The 10,034-nt window shown below is 46.6% G+C and overlaps 1 protein-coding gene across 1 annotated transcript in view; it reads right to left on the reverse strand.

Annotated features, from left to right (window-relative positions):
- The window catches only part of CLEC17A (C-type lectin domain containing 17A), an 11,303-nt gene extending 1,498 nt beyond the window's left edge, over nt 1-9,805 (reverse strand). The window contains exons 1-10 of the mRNA XM_034997560.1: nt 9,766-9,805; nt 9,542-9,625; nt 8,063-8,095; nt 7,923-7,973; nt 7,802-7,843; nt 6,639-6,896; nt 6,492-6,554; nt 3,940-4,035; nt 3,578-3,729; nt 1,777-1,886 (exon numbers count right to left, since the gene is read on the reverse strand). Coding sequence (XP_034853451.1) covers nt 1,777-1,886; nt 3,578-3,729; nt 3,940-4,035; nt 6,492-6,554; nt 6,639-6,896; nt 7,802-7,843; nt 7,923-7,973; nt 8,063-8,095; nt 9,542-9,625; nt 9,766-9,805 — 929 coding nt within the window. The remainder of the gene's footprint in view (nt 1-1,776; nt 1,887-3,577; nt 3,730-3,939; nt 4,036-6,491; nt 6,555-6,638; nt 6,897-7,801; nt 7,844-7,922; nt 7,974-8,062; nt 8,096-9,541; nt 9,626-9,765) is intronic.
- Nucleotides 9,806-10,034: the final 229 nt, after the last annotated feature.

Consider the following 10,034-nt stretch of genomic DNA (forward strand, 5'->3'; position numbering starts at 1 on the left):
TTTATTTATTTATTTATTTATTTATTTATTTATTTATTTATTTATTTCAGAGAGAGAGAGCACAAGCGGGAGGGGCAGAGGGAGAGGGAGAGACGATCTCAAGCAGACTTCACACTGAGTGTGGAACCAACAGGGGGCTGGATCTCACAACCTTGAGATTATAACCTGAGCTGAAATCAAGAGTCATTTAACCAACTGCACCACCCAGGTGCCCCATTCTTCCAGGAATCTTTAATACAAAATGAGATCCCCTGGCAGGACACTAATATCTCTAATATATAAAGAGCTCTGAAAAATAAATAAGAAGGAATGCCTGGGTGGTTCAGTCAGTTAAGTGTCTGCCTTAGGCTCAGGTCATGATCCCAGGGAGCCCCATATCAAGCTCCCTGCTCAACGGATAGCCTGCTTCTCCCTCTCCCTCTGCTGCTCCCCCTGCTTATGCTCTCTCTCTCTGTCAAATAAATAAATAAATAAATACAATCTTTAAAAAAAGAAATAAAAATGAGGCACCTGGGTGGCTCAGTTGTTAAGCATCTGCTTTCGGCTCAGGTCATGATCACAGGGTCCTGGGATCGAGCCCTGCATTGGGCTCCCTGCTCTGCGGGAAGCCTGCTTCTCTTTCTCCCACTCCCCCTGTTTGTGTTCCCTCTCTCACTGTGTCTCTACCAAATAAATAAATAAAATCTTTTTTAAAAAATAAAATAAATAAGAAATAAATAAGAAGAAAATCTCAATATAAAAATATACCAGTGATATGAACAAACACTTCACAGAAAAGTTAATACCTGTGGCTATTAAACATATGAGAAGATACCCAATCTCAGTCATTATAAGAGAAATGCAAATTAATACTATATTGTGATTCCATTTTCACCTACAATTAATCCATCAAAAATTATAAAAGTTAGATGAATTTTTGATGAAGAAAAATAGCCAAGCCAGTGAAAGAATAAATTGGTATAACCACTATGGGGGACAATTTGTTAACATTTACCTAAATATAAATACGTGCATTCCTTGAGAAAGTAAAGTATAATGGCTAAGAGTATAGACTTTACTTTTTTAAGATTTTTTTTTTAATTTATTTGAGAGAGAGAGCACAGAGGGAGAGTGAGAAGGAGAAGCAGACTCCCTGCTGAGCTGAGAGCCCAACACAGGACTCGATCCCAGGACCCTGGGATCATGACCTGAGCAGAAGGCAGACATTTAACTGACTGAGCCACCAAAAGTATAGACTTTAAAGTTAGGTTGGTTGGCAATACTACCTGCTAGCTCTCTCACCCGAGGCAAGTTGGTTAACCTCTCTGTGCCTCAGTCTCCTCATCTTTAAAATGGAGATGACAAGAAATAGGATAAAATAAAATGGAGATGATAATAGTACTTTCCTTACAGGATTATTAAAAAGATTAAACAAATGGGTTAATATATGTAAAGTGCAGAGAGTCAGAGACAGAGACACAGAGACACAGAGATCCTGCTCATCCTCTTGGCAAATCAAAAGCTTCCTCTTCCTTCTGCACTGTCGCCACCCTTCCTTTCTTTTTTTCCCTGCAGCCATTGACCTGGGGACCTGATGTATTTGAGCAGTTGTGCTGAAAGGAGGAGATGTTGCAATGGAGGAAAATTTAAAAGGTACAGGGACCAGAAGCCCTACCGGCAAAAAAGCACCCTTGAGCCTCCTCTATCCAGCCTGGTCTGGGGTTCTAGAGAATCTTCTGGCTCGGATTGCACAAAGACCCACAGGGAGCAGAGACCCAAAGAGCCCTCGATACTTGCCTCAGAGTGACAGGTGACCCATCCAGCCACTTCCAGTCCCCTTCATGTTCCCTGTCATTCAGCCCCAGCCAGTACACCCGAGGAGAGCCATGAGCCTTGGCCACAAAGTTCTGTAAGTACAAACTCCATTCAGCCATCATTTTAATTACATCAAATATAAGTGGTCTACAAACACCAATTAAGAGCCAGAAATTGTCAGATTGAATTTACAAAACGAGAGATGAACCATGAGAGACTATGGACTCTGAGAAACAAACAGGGTTTTAAGGGGGAGGGGGGAGGGGGGAGGGGGGATTGGTTAGCCCCGTGATGGGTATTAACAGGAGTGCACGTACTGCATGGAGCACTGGGTGTTGTACGAAAAGAATGGATCGTGGATCACCACATCAAAAACCAGTGATGTAGGGGCGCCTGGGTGGCTCAGTTGGTTGAGCGACTGCCTTCGGCTCAGGTCATGATCCTGGAGTCCAGGGATCGAGTCCCGCATCGGGCTCCCCGCTCTGCAGGGAGTCTGCTCCTCCCTCTGACCCTCCCCCCTCTCATGTGCTCTCTCTCTCTCTCTCTCTCAAATAAATAAAAATCTTAAAAAAAAAAAAAAACAGTGATGTATTGTATGGTGACTAACATAACATAATAAAATTTAAAAAACAAAACAAGGGCGCCTGGGTGGCTCAGATGGTTGAGCGTCTGCCTTCGGCTCAGGTCGTGGTCCCAGGGTCCTGGGATCGAGTCCCGCATCGGGCTCCCTGCTCCTTGGGAGCCTGCCTCTCCCTCTGCCTCTCTCTCTCTCTGTCTCTCATGAATAAATAAATAAATAAATCTTTAACAAAACAAAACAAGACCCATCTATATGCTGCCGACAGGAAATCCACTTGAAAATAAAGACACAGATAGATTAAAGTAAAAAAGTGGGGAAAGATAAACCATGCAAACATCTGGGCTCAAATCCCAGTTCTGACACTCGCTAGCTGTAAGTGACCACAGGCAGGTTTCTTAAATGTATTGTGCCTCAGCTTCCTCATCTGTGAAGTACAAATAGTATGTACTGTGTACAAATTTTGCTATCTAACCATGGTAGCATCAAATCATTGCAGTTCCTTACAAAATGCCAATTCCCCTCCATGGGTGGAATTATTTCCCCACCACCTAAAAGCAGAGGAGGACCTACGTGACTTGCTTTGTGAGTACAAATAAGTGGAAGCTTTCAGAGTTGCCCCTTAACTTTCACCCTTGAGTTACAGGGGCTGTCTGTTATTTCAGCAGAACATAACCTCTCCTGACTCACACACTAAGTAACAGGGTTGTTGTAAGGATTATGTTAATGTAAGATATAAGACATCCGGAATGCAGCCTGGAGAATAGAAAGTGCTAAGAGGGCGCCTGAGTGGCTCAGTTGGTTAAGCGACTGCCTTCGGCTCAGGTCATCATCCTGAGTCCCGGGATCGAGTCCCGCATCGGGCTCCCTGCTCAGCAGGGGGTCTGCCTCTCCCTCTGCCCCTCCCCCCTCTCATGTGCTCTCTCTTTCTCATTCTCTCTGTCTCAAATAAATAAATAAAATCTTTAATAAAAAAAAAAAAGAAAGTGCTAAGAGATAGCCATTATTATATCTCCAGGTTAGAGAAAAAACTGAGACTCAGGATAAGAAACACAATCAGGATTTAAACTCAAGTAGAGTATGTCCTCTCAACCTTGCTATTAAAAGTCTTAGTGGCTCAAAAGCAATTCCAATTTCTCTCCATCCAGACCAGGGAAGGATATGTGATTCCCACTGATTCTCAAGGGCTTGGAAGGGACAGATCACCTGTTCAGCAAAGCTACTGATGATGACCAAGTGAGAGTAATTCTCCTGGCAGAACTTCCGGGCTTCATCCCATGACTTGGTGGTTGGGGAGAAGTAGTAACACTTCCCCTCAAAGGGTAGCCAACCCTCTGGGCAGGTGACCTTGGTACAGTCTGGGGACAGAATAAGATGCTGTCAGAATGGCCCCAGAGCCAGGGTCATGTACATGGTGTCCCATATACAGTTGTGCAGGCTGTGCACAGCTCAATTCCAGGGGGCACCATTCAGACAGACTGCAGTGAGAATTGTCCCCCATGGATTTGTGCAATGTGCCAGCTCTGTCATGCCCCCCATCTCAGGGCAGTTCCCCAAGTTCCACTCACCTAATAAGCCCCGAAGTTTTACTAGGGACTGGTTGGTGTAAGTTCTTATGTGGTCAATGTCCTTCTTCAGGCCAGCTATCCCCGCCATGCCAGTCACTGTCAGTAGAGATGGGCTGGAAGGTTAGAAACCCAAACCCCCATCTACCCACCCACCCACCACTGACTGCAAACACACAAGACAGAAGCAAGATCTGTGCCCCCCACTGCACCCTCTTTCTAGTGAGTGGTGCTAGAACTCAAAATGATATGTGCAGTGCCTAGAGAGAGTCCTAGAGTGGCTCAGAGGAGGAACTGATCTCTGAGCCTTGGGGAAGAGTGGAGATGGTGGATTATCCGGAGGAAGATGGTAACTCAGTATCTGTGAGAGGGAGAGAGAGCCTCCACAGGGAGGGGCCACCTTGGAAGCCAAGATAGAGAGGCAAGTGTGTTGGGGAAGGCTGAGGCAGTAGAGGTCAAGGCAAACCTCACAGGAGCTAAAAAGCTCAAAGTAGGATGAGGTCTGATGTCCAGGTCCTTGAATGCTAAGCCAAGAGTTTCATGTTGGAAATGTTGGAGAGGTTGTGGAGAAAGGGGAACCCTCTTACACTGTTGGTGGGAATGCAAGTTGGTATAGCCACTTTGGAAAACAGTGTGGAGGCTCCTCATAAAATTAAAAATAGAACTACCCTATGACCCAGCAATTGCACTTCTGGGTATTTACCCCAGAGACACAGATGTAGTGAAAAGAAGGGCCATATGCACCCCAATGTTCATAGCAGCAATGTCTGCAATAGCCAAATTGTGGAAAGAGCTGAGATGCCCTTCAACAGATGAATGGATAAAGAAGATGTGGTCCATATATACAATGGAATATTACTCAGCTATCAGAAAGGATGAATACCCAACTTTTACATCAACATGGATGGGACTGGAGGAGATTATGCTAAGTGATATAAGTCAAGCAGAGAAAGTCAATTATCATATGGTTTCACTTATTTGTGGAACAGAAGGAATAGCACAGAGGACATTAGGAGAAGGAAGGGAAAAATGAAGGGGGGGAAATCAGAGGGGGAGATGAGCCATGAGAGACTATGGACTCCGAGAAACAAACTGAGGGTTTTAGAGGGAAGGGGTGGTGGGGGATGGGTTAGCCCGGTGATGGGTATTAAGGAGGGCACATACTGCATAGAGCACTGGGTGTTATATGCAAACAATGAATCATGGAACACTACATCAAAAACTAATGATGTAATGTATGGTGATTAACATAACATAATAAAAAAAATCTAAAAATAAAAATAAAAATAATTAAAAATAAAAAATAAATACATAAATAAACTAATGATGTACTGTATGGTGACTAACATAACATAATAAAATTAAATTTTAAAAAAAGAGTTTCGTGTTGGACTCTGGGCAGTGCGAAACCATCAGTGGGTTTTGAGCAGAACAGTGGCTTGATCTGAGATGTGCAGAGAAGGCATGCACATATAATGGAACAATTTTCAGACTTCAACAAACATGGTGAAGGCTGTGCCAGCCCAGAAGACTTTGCTACAACTAATGTGTGTATTCCCACTAATCCCACACAAAAGCGCCCTCTTCCAGCTTGACATCCTTCCCTCTTACTGCCATTCCCAGTCCATCTCTAGGTCCAGTCACTTTTACCTCCTAAACCTTTCTGCTCTACCCACTTCTGTTCATCTTCATGGCCACAACTCTCATCCAAGCCACCATCACCTCTCACCTGTCCAACTGCACCATCCTCTTCCCTTGTACTTATGATGTTGCCTCTTACCACAGGGCCTTTGCATATACCTGAAACCCTCAACCTCTCATGTGATTAATTTTTTCTCTTCCCTCAATCAACTGTAGCGCTCTTTCCCTAGGGAAGCCCTGTATGGCCCTCCCAAAGATAGGGTCAAGATCCCTAACTAGATTTTTTTCATAGAATGATCTTCCTTTGGACTATTCATTGAGATTTGGAATTGTATGCTCATTTGACTGATAATTTGGTAAATGGCTCTCAGTACCTGCCTGTGCTGTCCAACAGAAATAAAATATAAACCACATACATAAATTTAAATGTTCTAATGGCCATGTTTTTTAAGAGTCAAAAGAAGCAGGCAAAATTAATTTGAATGTTATTTCTTTACTTATGCCAATATATCCAAAGTATAATTTCAATGAGTAATCAATATTAAAGATTATTATTATTAATATTGTTGAGATATTTTACATTCTTTTTCTGTAGCAAGTCTTTGACATTGGTGTATATTTCACAATTACAGCACATCTCAGTTCGGAATGACCACACTGCAAGTGCTCAATAGCCAGTGACTCATGGCCACCATATTGGACAGTGAAGGTCTAGACACACATGCACACAAACATGCACACACACTCCACAGGAACAGGAACTGTGCCGGATGTGTTCACTATCCTACCCATGCCCCAATACCTAACACAAGACTTGGCAAAGATGGGATTGGAAGTGGTCTTGGAGTTGGGTTTGAGGGGTCATGTTGGGTGTTCAATATGGATGGCATGAAGGGACAATTGAAAGCACTCACCATTTGCTTGCCACGCCATCTGCTGAAAGGTTAATATCTTTAGCTCTTCCACCATCTCCTGGTCTATGAGGAAGAATCCATCTTGAGCCCAGTCCTTCCATGCCCAATGCTCAGTTTCTCCCCATGCCCCATTCTCTTCTTACTCACACTTAATCAGGGTCACAGCCAGACCAGTGCAGCCCAGGAGCAGTGACACCACCACCAGCAGGCACAGGTACACCACCAGTCTCTCCTCCTGGTAGCACCCAGGACACCTGGACTTCTGACTGAGGTGGGTCACTGGAGTTACTGGGGGATGAGGACGGGGACAGAGAGACCAATATTGGTGCTTCAGAGAGTGAGGAAGAGACACTTGAGCCTCTCTCCAAAAGCAGAGGGACCGAGATCCGTGGTCATGACTGTATCACCAGATGGGGTCAGCAAGAGAGGGTCAAGGGAAAAGAACCCTGAAGAAGCCCAGAAGAGCACTTACTGTGCTCCAGGGCCACCCCTTTCCCAAATGTAGCCCCCTTCCCATCTCCAAACGAAGCCACACCTCCACCCCCATCTCCACTTCCAAATCCAACACCATCACTGTAACCTAACACAACTACAACCTAACCTAGAATGCTGAAGAGAACTTACTGTGTGCCAAGTATCATGTCACATCCTTATTATCTTATTGGATCCTCATCCTTATGATATAGATGTAACTATTATTCCCAATTTGCAAATAACTAACCTGAAGGCTTGGAGAGGTCATGTATGACTTGGACCCAGCACTGCTCCTAACATTTATGATGCATTATCTTGTACTCTCCAGCATCCCCTGCCCAAGCTGCTCCCCATTCCAGGATGCTTAAGGGCCTTTGCATCAGCGGCAGAGAATGTTTCCCGTACCTTATGCAAGTAGGAGGTGGGGCCTGAAGAGTATCAGGCAGACGCCCTGGGTCCCTCAGGGTCTGGTCTAGACTCAGAAAGGAAGAGCTTCTGAAAGGACACTTTTCTCTGCCCCAGGGTCTTCCTCTGGGGTCATAGGTCTGATTCAAGCATACTTGACAGGGAAGATAGGGGCCCACCTGGAGGGCATGAGGACTTACTAGCTAGGGATGACTGGATCGGAGGATGTTCCAGATTGACACCTGGGAGAAAGGGAGAGGAAAGTTTATTCAAAAGTTGTTGGGGGGAAAAGTTGCTGAAAGACTCTGTCTTCCAAGATCAACACCTCCCCCAACCCATCTGATTTGTTCTCTGGTCAGAATTGAGGAACAGGAGGGAAGACTTCCAGGTGTCCCCTCCCAGACTTCTTAAAGGATCTTCCCACTGCTCACCCAGTTGAGGAGATGTGCGGGGGACAGGGGTGAGGTCCAGGCCTAGGGATCAGAAAGACAATGGTTATGCAGACCAGGGCTTCATCTAGGTAAACCAAAGGCCCCAGCCCTAGATTCTCACCTTTGATCTTTGGGGACTTGCAGGGAAGTGGGGGGTTCTCCATTTTCTTTCCTGGGGTGGGGAGGGGGAGGAATGGTTGCTCAGGTCCAGAGCAGGACAAAACCAGCACTGGGTCTCCTGAACCCCCAGCCCCAGCTCACCTGCTCTCGGAGGCCTTGGTGGAGCCAGTGAATCTGCAGAAGAGAAGTTCAGAATTAGAGCTGGTATGAGGGTTGGAAACAGATTGGAGGCAGCGATGGAACCAGGACTGGGACTAAAATGGAGGGCTAGGGATAGGGTTGAGCATAAGAATGTAATTGGGGGTAGGGATGGGGTTAATTGGGGGTAAGGATGGGAGTAGATGATGAGGATTAAGATAGAGTGACCGACCATCCTGGATCACCCAGGACTTGCCCAGTTTTAAAACTGGAAGTCCCACGTCCCAGGAAATCACTCAGTCCTGAGCAAACTGGGACAACTGTTCACCCTCAGTTAAAGACACAGGTGAGTTTGGGCTAGGGTTGCAGTCAAGCTGTGGTTGGGATGAGGATGGGATTGAAGATGGGTTAGGGACAGTGGTGGACATGGCATTAGGGTTGTGATTCAGGATGTGGTAGAGATAAAGATTGGGACTGGAGCTGCACTGGGGTAGGAGGAGGAAGTCACAGTTAGGTTTTAGTTGCGTTGAAGTAGGGTGATGACTTTGGATTTAGAAATAAAGATGGGGGTGGAGATTGGCTGCAATCAGAGATGGGGAGGGGGCTAACTTTGGGGAAGGGATAGCACTGATGATCAGATGGAGGAGTCCATCTTGGTGGTGGGTTTGAGAACTGGATGGGACCAAGTGGGAGCTGAGAGACAGACAAACAGCTGAGCCTAGTTCACCTCCTACCTCATTCTGGGCCCCACGGTGCCCAGGGACCTCCCAGGTTGGTCTCCGTCCAGATTAAATAGTGGTGGATGCAGCACCCACCCCTCATGGAATGGCCACTGTCCAAGGACAGCAACACAGCACAGTCAACCTTCAGGGCCCTAGTGTGAATTGGCTCGGGGAAACCTCAACGCCTTCATTTTTTTTTTAAAGACTTCACTTTTATACCCACTTAGCAGACTTTTGATGAGTCTTGGGCCAGGTATGGAGCACCCAAGTCTCAAGGTCGATCTGGGCCCAGAGTGTGAATGCGAGGAAGTTGGGGAGCCATGGGTGCACGCTCACAGTTTTATGAAACACCAGCTTTCATGTCCCAGGACCTTTGCATCCACCAGTTCTCTGCTGGGCTTCTCTTCCTAACAAACTCCAACTCATCCTTTAAGTCCCACTCCAATATCCCCTCTTCTGACCCCAATCTCCCACCACTCAATTCCCCTTGAGATTTCCCCATTCTCCTCGTCCTTCCCTTCTCAGACCTGCTCACCTGAGTCTGTGCCCAGAACTGCCTCTCTCTTCAGACAGAGAGATCCCCAAGGGCAGGGTGGAGACACAGACACATACTCCTGCCAACATGGTGCCTGGCACGAGCTGGGTACACAGGAGGCTGATTGTGTGTCTATAATGCCCAGCTAATGTCCCCTGGGGACCCTGCTTTCCCCAGGCTACAGAACACACATTCCTTCACCTGGCCTCTGAGAAGTCCTCTTACCTGGCTTGGGAGGAAGATCCTTGTAGGGTGGCGCCATGTTCTCATAATCATCACCATCCTCCTCCTCCTCCTCCTCTCTGGTCCCTTCCAGAGGAAAGGCAAGTGAGAGCCCAGCCCATTCCCTCTGTCCCTCAGGCCCTAGTTTCCAGCCACAGGGTGGGGAATACTGTAATCTGGGTCCCGACCATCCCTGGCCCCCAGCTCAAGCCTGGCCAGGGCCATACCTGGCAGGTCCTGGCACCCAGAGTTGGTATACATGTACATGGTTGCAGCTCACCCAGGAGCCTGAGAGGGAGAGGCAGAGCTGGACAGCTTCTGCCTCCTATACCTCCTGCTCAGGTGCCTGGGGCTCTCTCAGTTCCCTTTTTCGTCAAAAGTCAAGTACATGCAAATCCACCTTAAGGGGAACCACCCAAACCACATACACACACACACACACACACACACACACACACACACCCCTTTCTCCTAGTTTGGATTCATGCACAGGAGT

The sequence above is a fragment of the Mirounga leonina genome, unplaced genomic scaffold (assembly GCF_011800145.1).
Source record: "Mirounga leonina isolate KUSES-001 unplaced genomic scaffold, KU_Mleo_1.0 Mir_94, whole genome shotgun sequence".
Classification (NCBI taxonomy): Eukaryota; Metazoa; Chordata; class Mammalia; order Carnivora; family Phocidae; genus Mirounga; species Mirounga leonina.